We start from the raw sequence: 13647 nt of genomic DNA, 5'->3' as shown, positions 1-13647 counted from the left end.
AAGTTGTGCAAACTCCTGGACAAGTTATTGTGCAAACAGGGGAAAAAAATAGGAGGAATGAAAAAAATAGAATATTTTTATATGCCACAACGGCAGCTAGAATATTAATAGCTAGGAATCGGAAAAGTGAAATAGTACCAACAAAAAGGGAATGCCAGGATAAGCTATTTGAATATCTCAAGTTGGCAAAAATGATGGATGCGATGAGGAGACAACCTAACCAAAAATTCCAAAAGGAATGGGGAATCTATAGAGATTATGTAAAAAAACCAGTGTCCCCAAGTAAAAACTTGGATTTGCTTTGAATAATTTTTGCAAACCACAATATGGATTATTAGTATAGTATGTGGAAAATAGGAGAAATGAAGAAAGGATAAAAGGAGAAGTTCAAATACCGTATTTTTCGCACTATAGGACGCACTTTTTCCCCTCCAAAAATGAAGGGGAAATGTGTGTGCGTCCTATGGGGTGAATGCAGGCTTTCGCTGAAGCCTGGAGAGCGAGAACGGTGGTGCGCACCGACCCCTCTCGCTCTCCAGGCTTCGAGGACCTCTCCACAAGCAGCGGGAACGCTCCCGCTGCTTGGGGAGAGTTGCCGGCATCCCGAAGCCTGCGCGCGCTGAGATCAGCGCGTCCAGGCTTCGAGGACCTCTCCGCAAGCAGCGGGAACGCTCCCGCTGCTTGGGGAGAGTTGCCTCCACGCAGAAGCCTGCGAGCGCTGAGATCAGCGCACCCAGGCTTCGCGGACCTCTCCGCAAGCAGCGGGAACGCTCCCGCTGCTTGGGAAGAGTTGCCTCCATGCCAAAGCCTGCGCGCGCTGAGATCAGAGCGTCCAGGCTTTGCGGACCTCTCCGCAAGCAGCGGAAGCGCTCCCGCTGCTTGGGGAGAGTTGCCGGCATGCCGAAGCCTGCACGCGCTGAGATCAGCGTGTCCAGGCTTCGCGGACCTCTCCACAAGCAGTGGGAGCCAGTGCTGGGCTCCCATGGCTTGCAGAGAGCTGCCTGTTTGGGGGCTGGGGTCGGGGGAAGCTCGGGCCGCCCCAGCCCCGCGTCTGGGGGAAAAATAATTTTTTCCCCTTTATTTCCCCCCCCCTCCCCAAACTAGGTGCGCCTTATGGGACGGTGCGTCCTATAGGGCGAAAAATACGGTAGATAAAATAGACCTGCTTAGAGGAAGATGGAAGTCTATTGGAGAAGACAAAGAATTAGGATTAAAGAATATGGTGACATAAGTCTGTACATAAGAACTTATGGATTTGTAGTTGTATGTATGTTTTTGGTATTTTGTTTGTTTGTTTTTAATATATCTTCTTTTGTTTGCAATTGTCATTTTATTAATTTGGTGACTTTACTGTTTATGTTTGTCTATTAAGTAAGAACATTAATTAAATGCAAATCCATATATATGGATTTGGTTTTAATTTTCTTGTGCAAGGCGTTAAAACAGAACTTCCATGAGCTGAAGATGCCCTTTGCTTGCAGAGATGCACTTATGGATCCAACTCACAGCCTAGGAGTGTCTTCAGAGAACTGAGAAATCAAGAAACTTGTTATAAATTTCTTTAACTGTCAGGTAAAATGGGAGGTCCAAATACTGAAAAGCAAGAGATTTAAGTCATAAAGCAAAACAGTGAGTCATGAATGGAGGAGATGCATGGTGAACACAGGCCAGCTGCACAGTGATAGCTGAACCAACCATATTTCAGCAGTAACATGTGCTGTATAGTATATTAAAAAAAATAAACAGGGAAATGGGTGTGACTTGCAAACAGCCCTATTACGTGCCCTCCTCCTAATTCAGCTGTGGAATTTATGAAGAGAAATTTAGAATGACAGCACAAGAGAAGAACCATTCTGTTACTTGACCAGAAAGTTTTAGGGGGGGAAATGTAACTAAAAACACTTCTAAATAAAATGGTGCAGAATTCCAGTGGATTTACATTTGAAAGGTTAACATCTATCCTGATTGAAACCAAGACCAATCTCTTTCTAGAGGACAGTTTCACAGTGCAGACACCCCTTTTTATCCACATGTATTCTAATCTGTTCAAACAGTTCATAAATCAAATAACCCCAAATCTAGGATAAAGTTAAGAGGGCTTCAACCCACTGATGAGCAGGATTTAAAGGCATATAACTATTTGCTGGGTGTGACCGTTCTGTGTCCGAGGGAAAGCATCTGTAATAAACAGGGGAGTCAAGTCTACAAAAACACATTACCTGTTTTCGGGAGATCCAGCAACATTTTTCTTGCCACTGTGGAAGGAGGGGAATATAGTATGAATACAATTAATGATTGTTCCTGTGGTGGGAGAACTATTGAATTGTGCTGAAAGGTAGGTGGTACACGGCTGGCTCCAGCAGTTCGCAAAGCAGGGAGGGCCGTTGTTGGGGTCCAGACACAGATAAGGGGCTCACTGAGAACGTCAGGGAAAACAATTAAAAATGCAGGCCTAATTTCTCATTAGGTGGTACACCTGCACCTGGACTGCCCCACTTCAGACTGCAGGGGAGCTGGGAGCTCCGACAATTCAATGTCTCTCTGAACAAAATATTAGTACATCCATGCACTTAGAAAGCTAGATACAAGGGGTCTAATCTAGCCGAGCCTTCTTTCTGACAGGCTAGTTTTCTATGTGGAGGGTTGAGGATTTATTTGGGGAGGAGGGGGCAGGTTGTATGAAAGAACATTCAGTCCCAAGAGTCCCCATCTGCAGTGATAACTGAAAATTTAATGGATTGAAATTTCAGTGAGAACTAGCACCCCATAAACTAGTTAAAGGAACCCACTGGATATCTATTGCCATATATTCTGTCTAGAGTAAGAATTAGGGCTGAAATGTTTACATTCTCGGCATGTTTGCAGAGAATTACGACCTATTGTGATCAGTGGGGTTTACTGTCAGGTAGGTCTGCATACTGCAAGTCGTAGTCGATAATTAATCAACCAATTAATTAATCATTCAATCAATTCAAAAGGTGCCCCCCATTAAGTGGGAAACACTTTTTCTTTCCTTTCAAAGGCTGTTAATTATTTTAATACAAATTCCGGGTGGCAGGCATCGTCTTAGAAGATGAGTTCCCTCCGCCCTTCTCTCATAGAACAAAATGCCTCATAGAAGATAGTAACTGCTTGCTATTAGGGATGGACAAATTTGTCAATTTCAGTTTCTCTCAGTTTCCCAACTTTAGGTTCAGTTTCCCCCTTTTCTGCACCCATTTGCAAGTGCTTCTTTAAAGCCTACATTAAAAATATGCATTTTCATATGCATTTCTTCTGATATGTGCAGTCTTTGCACACAAATTTGCCTAATATACACATTTTTGCAAGCAACTTCCCCTACCACAAAGCGGCTTGGAATGTTATTTTCACTGATATATGCATTTTTGGGCATACTTTTTGCATGGAAAAACGCTTCACAAAATTCTGAGAAGTGTAGATCTTGAGGGCAGCTGCATCTTGGTTCAGGAAGTGCAAACTAGTTATAGATAAGCATCGAAATGCAAGCTGAATGAATTCCACCCCCTGAATGATTTTCTGCTCTGTTCCTAGCTGCAATACATGTATGGCTAATCTAAATAATGCGTGGGGAACCTGCGGTCCTCCAGATGTTGATGGATTACAACTCTTATCATTCCTGACTACTGGCCCTGCTGGCTGTGGTTGATGGGAGTGGTAGCCCAGCAAAATCTGGAGGCTGTGAACATTTCCCGTATTTTTCGCTCCATAAGACACATTTTTTTCCCCTCCTAAAAAGTAAGGGGAAATGTGTTTGCATCTTATGGAGCAAATGCAGGCGGGAGGCTCTGCTCAGCGCTCCCTTTAAAGAGCCGTGTGGAGCATGTGTGCGGCTCTTGGGGGCTTTTCCCCGAGGAGGGATAAGGGCAGCCCATCAGTCCCTTCTCTCTCCTTGGGGAAAAGCCCCCAAGAGTTGCACACACGCTCTGCGCTGCTCTTTAAAGGGAGCGCAGCTCTTGGGGGCTTTTCGTGAGGTGGGAGAGGGAACTGACGGGCTGCCCTTCTCCCTCCTCGGGAAAAAGCCCCCAAGAGCTGTACACACGCTCCGCGCGCTCTTTAAAGGGAGTTCAGCTCTTGGGGGCTTTTCCTAGAAGCCAGAACAGCAGAGGGATCACTGCGCAGCGATCTGTCTTGCTGTTCTGGCTTAGCCGCGTGAAGCCTCTTCAGGGCTCGTTTTCCTCCTTCAAAAACTAGGTGCGTCTTATGGTCTGGTGCGTCTTATAAGAGCGAAAAATACGGTAATCAACAGCAATAAAAGACCACTACTGTTATGGGAGCAGCTAAAGAGAAACTTTGGTTTCCTGTTTCTGATGTACTTATGTACTTGGTCACTTAATTAAAATTGAAGTGTTTATAAATCAGCTGTTTTGCAGATATACAGTAGGATAAATAGACATATACATTTAGATCTTTAGTTTTGAGAACTGTCAATCCTTTTTTAAAAAATAGACTGCCATGTTATTGTTTGTTTATTTTTAAATACACACCAGTAAACCCCATGCTCTACCAATACATTGACCTAAATAAATTACTGAGCCATTGTGATGGCACCCATTTACTGGGGGTATAGTATTACATTCCTCCAAAATGCCCATCCTTTGTGAAACACCTAATAGTTGAGGGACTCCATACAGATTTCAGTGATTTGTGCCCAATTGTGTACTAATTGCCACTGACGTCCAACTCTCAGCTTGGTTTCCAGCTCTTGGAATAATTGCGTAGGTGCAGCAGTTTACATCTTTGGATCTCTCCAGAATTGAGGATCCTTCTTGCTTTGTCAAACAGGCACTTAAATTATAAAGCTTTTCCTCAGGAGTTCTGATGCGTGATATCAAACACAGGGGAGCTGCACACCTGACAATATCCCACCAATCTATTACTATTGAGAAGATCTATTACTGTGAGAAGATGGTCACTATGCCCATGAGCTAGCTACGCTATGCATTCTTCATTTTGAAGCATGAGAATGGAGTCCCTAAATCAAGCACTACTTATTTTCCATTGAAGCAGGGGCATTACAAACATGGAAACAGCAGTACTTTGGCTACACCAACCCCTTCATTTGTATATGCTCTGAAACTGGCCAGTCCAGGGGAGGTGAGATTTGGGTTCAACACAGATGTATCAGCCAGCCTCGGACTTCAAGTTGGGAATAAGAAATTCTGACCAAAGTTGCTTTTCCCCTGTTATGCAGCTATAATATACCACATAAAAGCTGTATGGGCAAGCCCAAGTTATCAATCCACTTGCAAGGTTACATATAGAACAGCAGTCAGGCTCGGTGGTGTGCGAGTGTGTATGTTAGACAAAGTAGTCTGTGAACGAAAAGAAGTGTTAAAATAATATACCAAGAACCAAAGGGCATGCAAAAAACATTTTAAAGATAAATTTCCACACCCATTCAGCTTGGGGGTGTGAGGAAATCTGAAGCAGTTTATTTCCAACGTAGCCAAATTTACAGCAACATAAAGCAAATGATCCAGATCAAAGACAAGACCAAAGATTAGGCTTCTAGCAGCATTAGGCCTCTAAAATTATGGAAAAGGCACCGGGGAGTGGGAATCATTGTAGGCTATGCTAGCCTAAAGGTGAATTTGTTTTATATTTCTGTTGCTCCTGTTCCAATGCAATTTTTGGCATCGCCCTGTAACAAGGTCCTTATGGAACTAGTCTGAATGGTGACAATTCCAACTTAATTTTCAGCCTTCCACTACATATGTGTGGTGTTGATGTTTAAGCTTGGGCTCAGAGATCCCGTGAGCAGAATTTTGCTTACAGGGGATCCCTGCTGGAAGAAGAGGGGCGGCCATTTTGGCTGATTCCTCCTTCCCCCTACAGCCCCCCTGAAAGGCTGTTCTGTAGGGTTGCGGGGTCTGGGACCCTCCTGGAACAGTGTGGGATCAGTGAGAATCATCCCCTTCTTCCAGTGGAAGCCTCTGTTGGATCTCAGTCCTTTCTGTGACTGTCAGAATGTCAGGTTCCTCAACCTTCTGTGGTGGCTGCAGTGACACCCAGGTCCATGTGCATCTAACTGGAGGAGATCAATAAAATAGGTGTGACCGAGGACAGACAACTGTTTAACAAGTGCACTCAGTAAACTGGTCCTCTGCTTACATACCAGCTTTGCCCACTGCAAGATGATGAGTGAATATAAACGATAATTTATCGGTTAGCAAACTGTTGAAGTGCAATAGAACTTTGCTCCTTATGCTAGTCGTCTGTATCATCCTGAGAATCATAGAATCATAGAATCATAGAGTTGGAAGAGACCACAAGGGCCATCGAGTCCAACCCCCTGCCAAGCAGGAAACACCATCAGAGCACTCCTGACATATGGTTGTCAAGCCTCTGCTTAAAGACCTCCAAAGTAGGAGACTCCACCACACTCCTTGGCAGCAAATTCCACTGTCGAACAGCTCTTACTGTCAGGAAATAGTAAGGAATTTTTTTTTTGCTACTCTTTTGCACTTAAAGCTGGGAAAGTAGGCGACTGGCATGATTGTCTACACTACCCGGCAGGGTGATAAAGATGGCCAGCTGTTTGAGTGGCAACGTTCATCCATTGGCAACCATCATCTTGCAGTGGGGGAAAAGTGAATCTTACAGAAATTGTTCTTTTAAGTGTCTGTATCAAAGGAGCTACTGAATGATGACGGCAGGGGAGTTGTGAAATTTAAAATGAGAGAGAATGACATGAAACAATGCAGGGGGGAAATACAGTCCCTTACAGCAATGCAGAAGAAAAGGAAAATATTCAGAGTTGTGACAAAAGGAATCAGCAAGTGCAGATCTCAGCGAGCAATTCTCTATTCTATTTTGTTTTTAAACTTTACATGTTAATCTTTCTTGATGTGCTAGCAATGGGCTATATTAGACGATCGAACAGAAGGACAACAATTACTGACTATAAACCCAGCTACGGAGCTATAAGTGCTTTCTGGTGCAGATATCAAGGCCAGTTCACACATGCGTGTTCATCACTTGATGGTTAGAGAGCACCAAGGGATGACTTGCATATGCAAATAGGCCATTAAAAACTAATCACTACAGGCAGAACTTCCGCGTCACCTCAACCACAGTGCTTTTCAGTAGTTTGTTCACACATTCAGCTGACGGTGTTCAAGTGCTGAACAATCAAGCATATGAGAACCAGCCCATTTGGCTGCAGTTGATCTACTTGCTATTGCCATCTATTTTCTGATTTATTATGAACTGCTACCCCCCCCCCCTTTTTGGCTCTTTATCATGACAAAGAACTCAGCTAGATTGGTCAAGAAAAAGCGTTTTATATGCATTGTATATGCATTATAACACTGTGACAACACGTTTAACCGAAACACTTCTTTGATGTGTCTAGATCCAGCCAAAGACTACAAACAAGACTTTAGATAATGTTTGGGGATAATGATAGCTAGTCTTGTGTTAAGTGAATATAATGGGCCAAGCAATCCCTAGTGTAATTAGTGAAAAACTTTTGAGCCTAGTAGTCAGATATTACGTTATAAGATTGGTACAGGAGAGAATGCTTTGGACAATATGGTTTTATTTCATTAGAAGCACCAATTAGCTTGCTATTATATGTGCAGAATGGGACTCATTTTACAGGGTTGTGGCATTATCTCAGGGCCAGGGCCAAATTTGGCCATCCAGGCCTCTGTAACCAATCTTTGGGACTCTCCCTAGGACATCTGCCTCTCAGGCACAGCAATGACCCTGCCCCATTCCCTCTTTCCGCCCCATCTACCTAAAATATGTCACTGGCTGCAACTGATATTGCTTGCTTGGGTAAGGAGTGGGGCGATGCACACATGCAAATGTAGAAACTTCTGACTTTTGTGTGGGTGTACAAAGGCGTCACATTTCTTGGTGCTCCACACAGTTGTGCCTCTGGCCCCTCTGATAGGCAGCACCCCAGGAGAGACTGGGAGAATGCGTCTTTCAGACTTTGAAGGGTCACCCATCACTGTTCTAATGGGCAGAGCCTCAGGCAGAATGAGACGGGCAAATGCTGGACGGTTCAACTGCAGGCAGTAACTGGGAGAAGACAAAACACCCCAGTTTCATTTTGCCACCTTATTCTGCATAATGTTGTGATCAGGGTAGGGGGCAGAAAAGTTGCCCTTTCCCCTCAGGCATGAAAAGTTAAGAAACAGAAGCAGCGCTTGCCAAAATGAACAACATATACTTTGCCACAATATTAGCTTGCAAAGCCGACTTTTGTCAGAAGGCATTGTGGTTAGTGCAGATGGAAAGACAACAAAATGCTACATCGGAAACAAAACAATGTGGCAGAAAACTACTATAAACTCACGTGCTAACAGTCAGCGATAAGGAAAGCCAGTCAACTCAAGTCAATGCCAGATATTCATTTCTGCAACATTAATTAATTTAGTCAGGGCTGTGTGCTCTTTATTTCTGGTCGTTTTCTAAAATTAAAATTCTACTCCAAGATCGCTGGAATTTTGCTCCAAGAAAAATGGAAGGCTGCAACCCATATCAATTTATGTATATATGTATTTGCTTATTTTCATAATCACTCATAGAGAATGCAGGGTCTAAAAGCTTTATAGGATCTGATTCTTGACAATGGGAGGCACTAAGTAGCCCCCTCTTTGATTTTATATTTCACCAGGCATTTCCCACACTTTTTAAATTAAAAAACAAGCCCAAACTTATACTCAGATGGGCCAGAAAATTGCCTTTTTAGGAAAAATAAAAATGAAGATCAAAGTTCTCAGGACACTTAATTCGATACTCTCTATAAAATTTGGTGCCCTTTCTGCATTTGCACAAAATGAAGAACTTACACAGCCCTGAATATAATGTTAAGGCAAATGAAAGCACTGGCTTGATGCAGGCCAATAATGAGGGTATATCTGTAGACAGATTAAAAACGGCTTAAGAGTCATCTCCCTAGGGAACTCTGGTTCTGAGAACAGAGAGATCTCAACATCGCCAGCAATTGACAGTTCCCAGGATTCTTTGGGAACGGGGTGGGAAGCCACAGTGGCGAAACTGATTTAGAAATTAAGTTTATAGTGCAGGTATACCCTGAATGGTTTGCTTTGGCCAGCGGGATGCATTAAAGAGAAATGGGTTTGGCTTTCAATCTTGAAAGCTTCAACATGGCACAGAAACAATCCTAGTGGAAGCCTCTTCCACTGGTCCAACCAGGAAGCAAAATTAACAATGTAGGAAAGTACCTGAACTCTCATCCAGGACTCTGACCCAGAATCCAATAAAGACTTGGTATAGAGTTGTAGAGATGTCTGGCTTGATCCTGATAGCTCTAATCCCTCCTCTTGGTAAGAACTACCAAAGCTGCACTATTTGTCCCCGTGGAAGCAGTTGCCTTTTCTGTATACTTTTACTTCAAAAGCCGCAAGCGTTTCCTCTCCTGTGGAATGTTTGCAAGGTAGTCTTTACACCAAAGCAGCACCATCTTCCTAAACACCTTGCGCCTTCAGCCCACAATTGAGTTTGTGATTCAGAAACATACGTCTGAAGCGTCCATGATGTCCTCACTGGGGTTTTCTCAGAAAGCATTTACTCTCAGCACAATCAGGGCTGGTCTTAAGGGGGTGAAGGGCCCAGGGCAAATCACACTGTGTGTAGTCCCCCCCCCCCCACAATAGCTGTCAACTTTTCCCTTTTCTTGAGAGGAATCCTATTCGGAATAAGGGAATTTCCCTTAAAAAAAAGGGAAAAGTTGACAGCTATGCCCCCTTTGCCTCCCCCCGCCTCTGCCACCCCTCTTCCTCTCCTCCCCTCCCCCCAGCTAACATTTCCCCCTTTTCTTCTGCTTTGGCGGTGAGAATGGCAGCAAGGGCCCCCCACCTTCTCCCTCCCTGCCTTGTTCTAGGAACTGAGAAGGCAGAGACCCTCCTTGGGTGGGTGAGAGACAGCAGGGCTGCTGGTTGTGGTACCCAACATGCCCCCTCCCCATCCAAACACAAGGCCAGGTCCGGCCCCAGCCAATTTCCCTGGCCCAGTCCCACCAGGGATGTCCCCGACCACAGTGGTCTCTCAGCGTTCTGTTTTAGAACATTGACTGCAGTGTTTTATCATCCTCTGCCCAAGCATGTGCCATTTTAAAAAATTAACTTACCAGCTAAATTTCTACCCACGCTTCCTCCCGAAAGAAGCCTTCCTTAACTGTCATGGCTACAACTGGGACTTATAACTGGCAAGAATGCGAGAGGGAGAGGAGGGGTGATTTGAAATGCAACTGTGAAACTATCATATTCAATTTCCCCTATGGAAAAGGCAAGGTGTTGGGGATTAAAAAAAGCACAATGGGAGAATAATGAGGCACACAGAAAGGTTCTTAATAGTAAAGGTAGAAGCGAAGAGGTCACCTTAGTCAGACCACTGGTCAGACAGGTTAGAATAATAGAATTGCAATGCAGGGATCTTTCACCCAAGATATGGCTTGACCCCACAACCCTTAGATCATGAGTCTCATGCTATATCAACTGAGCTATCCCACTTGGGTTGCTCCGTATCGGCTACAATGACTAGCTCTGGTTTTCCATGGTTTCAGACAGGCGTCTTTCCCATGGCTATGTGGAGATGCCAGGGAACCTAGGGCTCTTTGTATGCAATGTTGGTGCTGTATGACTGAGCAGTGTCCCTGTCCCACTGAGCCATGGCTCTTCTCCTGGGCTAGAGTTGTGGAGATGGAGAACATGGGTCTGCAATGAGTGCTAAATACTCACAGACAAAAATAAATAAGGAATCTGTACTCAACCAGGCAGAAAAACTGCAAAGCCAGTACAGATTTAGTCATTGCGGGAGGGCGGAGGGAAATCAGTGGTTGTAGCCATGGGCGTAGCCAAAGGGGTGGGCAGGAAGGGGCAGCTGCCCTCCCCCATCAATAAAAGTAAATAGAATAGCTAACTGAGGTTCTGCCCCCCACTAACAAGAGGCCTGCTCGCCACTAACAAAAATTCTGGCTACGCCCATGCATTCGGCTCTGAACTGTCAGGAGAGATTGGCTGTTGTTGTCAAAACAGCTTGTCTAGCAAGAAAGAGAGACTGGGTAGGCCTAAATGGAGCCCCACGTTCTCTTCCCCAACAGCTGTTTGGCACAATGCCTTATCTTTCTGACTGGTGGTTGTGATATGCTATACACACGTAGCCCTGTCTGTGTGCAAGTTTCCTTAGCCTCCTAACTGGATTGCTATTTGGCTCTGTCCTTTCATATTTACAGCAATTAAGGATAGAGAATAAGAAGACAAGTTCTCTAATAAAGGAGACTTTGGATGTTATGAAGCAAGGTAACTTAAGGTAAAAAGGCACGTAAGGTCATCTGTTTTTTAGAGTCTTTATTTCAGGTGAACCACACTGCTATATACAGAGAAAACTGGGTTTCAAAGCAACTGCAATACAGAACAGGCAAAGTTTTGTCTAAAAGTTATGCCATGCTTTTTAAAAATCCAGCGGGCAATTTTTCCTCATATTTCCTCATTTCTTCCAGGCCAACATTACAAAGTTTTGCTATCTTGTGCATTTGCTTCTCTAATTCCTGAGCTACCACCTCCCACTTTACACTCACAGCAAGGTTCAGGTTTCAAAGGCGACACCTTAAGCCTCAGCGCTTAAAGATATGCCACAGACAAGGAAAAAATAAATTAAAGCCTGGACATCAAATGTCTTATCTAAAATGACATCATTGAACTACGCCAACTAAGAGGTCTACATATTTGGCAAACCCAAGCCCTAGGCACACTTTCCATTCCAACTTCCTATTTCCAGTTTTATTTAATCTGCAGGAACATACTCTGGAGCTATTTTATATATAAATATACTTGCTCGCAGAAATCTGCCCATCTCCCTGTTTCATTTACATTAGTTAAAAGCTAGAAATTATAATAGCTAAGCCACTCAGCATTTTCAAGCTACACTATACGTGTGGTGAAGGCCAATCCAATCCATTTTACAATTCAGAGGACTTACAGGATGGTGGAGGGAAACCAGCAACAGAAAACAAAAGACAAGCACTTTGAGAAAAAACAACAACACCCAGTGTTATGCCTTCCTAGTGTATCAATATACGGAATACTCCTAGGCGCTAACTCAGGAGAGCAGTTTATTCTTTATAGAGCAGGTCTGTCTTGCACATTTGTTTACTATTCATAGGATTTATTTAGCTTTTGACATTAAGGATTTGCGCCGAAAGGCCGTGATGCCAGTTGCGCAATTTCGCAAAGCGTGGGCTGTTACGTTCCGTTTCAAACCTTTCCCTGTGGCATGAAGAAAGAGACAGAGGGAGAGAGAAAGAGAGGGAGAAAGAGAGAGGGAGAGAAAAAGGGAGAGGAGGAAGAAAGAAAGAAAGAAAGAAAGAAAGGGGTTAGGGACAGTGGCTACCGCTCCCCTGCCTTAGAACTAGGGCAATGGCAATTTATTTGGATTTAAGTTGCCTCAAAAATCAGTGCAAAAGAGAAAAGGACAAAAAACACCACCACCACCAATGAGCCTTTTGAAGAAAAATTGGGGTAGTTTTTCATTTTAAAATGCTCAGCTTAATTTAAACACGAATTCCTGCCCCTTAGTCTGAGTTTGGCTTGGCTTGACAGGGCTGCTTTTGCTAGGAACTCATAAGTGTATAGCCTCATCATTTTCCTGCCAGCAAATTTCTGTCTGATTAGGCGGCAGAGGTTTTACAGCATGCAAGAACAAAAGCGAACAATTTAAAGCATTCTAGCATCTAAGTAAGCGTACGGTAATTCGTATCCAAAGCACACCAAACACAAATCTCAGCAGCTGTTTAACAGATATTTTCCAGATTCTGTTATTAAAGTGTGACCGATTAGAACAGCCTTACACCAACCTAGTGCCTTCCAGCTCCCATCAGTCTCAGCCAGGTTAGGGATGATGGGAGTTTGAGTCCAACAGCTTCCAGATGACACCAGGTTGGAGGAAGCTAGACCAGAACTAGGACAACAAGCTTTGGGTAAGCTCAGAGGCAGAATATTTGACCAAGATGTTTTGGCATCTAGGACAGAGAATCCAAAGGCATCCCTCTTGCAGTAGAAGGGAAGATAATATATCAACAGTGCAATCCTATTCAAGTTCCATTGAGCTCAATGGGCCCTACTCCCAGGTAAGTGAGGATATAGGGCTGCAGCTGGAATAACTTGCAATTTGACACCCCAAATTGCAGGCCTATAAGTGGCTGCTTCACTATGTACAGGTATAATTCTGCAATGTGTCTGTTAACCCCTATGAGTTTCAGGGGCTCTCAGCAATCTTTCCACAAATGTTAGAAATGCACAGAATCTGCCAGGCATCCTACAACTCTGTGGATTGATCTGTGCCAGTAGTTTAGTGGGACGACCATACAGAGCTGGAAAAATTAAGAGAGACAGGTAAACGAGAACGAAGAAGAAGAAGAGGAAGAGGAAGAAATAATTCATATGATTATCTCAATGTTTGTTTATCTGTTAGTAAGTTGTTTAAAAAGAAGAAGTCCCTGGAGCCCCAAAATATCCTTATTTTGATGCAGCACTGGAGCATGAAACTGGTGAGATGAAAGAAAAAGCACACCCCTGTTCATATGTTATGCTTTCTCCTGATGGGGTTCAGTAAAACATGATGAAATGGAGAGCCCTTTGAATTGAACTTGGT

At 43.8% G+C, this 13647-nt stretch overlaps 1 protein-coding gene across 14 annotated transcripts in view; it reads right to left on the bottom strand.

Annotated features, from left to right (window-relative positions):
- LDB3 (LIM domain binding 3) overlaps positions 1-13647 on the bottom strand; it is a 155936-nt gene that overhangs the window by 33911 nt on the left and 108378 nt on the right. For 10 of the 14 annotated variants that reach the window (XM_082222374.1, XM_082222380.1, XM_082222381.1 and 7 more), the window contains one exon: positions 2220-2255. The exons of 3 other annotated variants lie outside the window; for them this stretch is intronic. In XM_082222374.1, coding sequence (XP_082078500.1) covers positions 2220-2255 — 36 coding nt within the window. Of the gene's footprint in view, positions 1-2219; positions 2256-11330; positions 12264-13647 lie in introns of those variants that run through there. One more of the 14 variants, XM_082222379.1, reaches the window with a different exon arrangement.

The sequence above is a fragment of the Podarcis vaucheri genome (assembly GCF_965113315.1).
Source record: "Podarcis vaucheri genome assembly, chromosome: 5".
Taxonomy (NCBI): domain Eukaryota; kingdom Metazoa; phylum Chordata; class Lepidosauria; order Squamata; family Lacertidae; genus Podarcis; species Podarcis vaucheri.
Note: the sequence above shows the minus strand (reverse complement) of the source record. Positions and strands in the feature narration are given on the sequence as shown.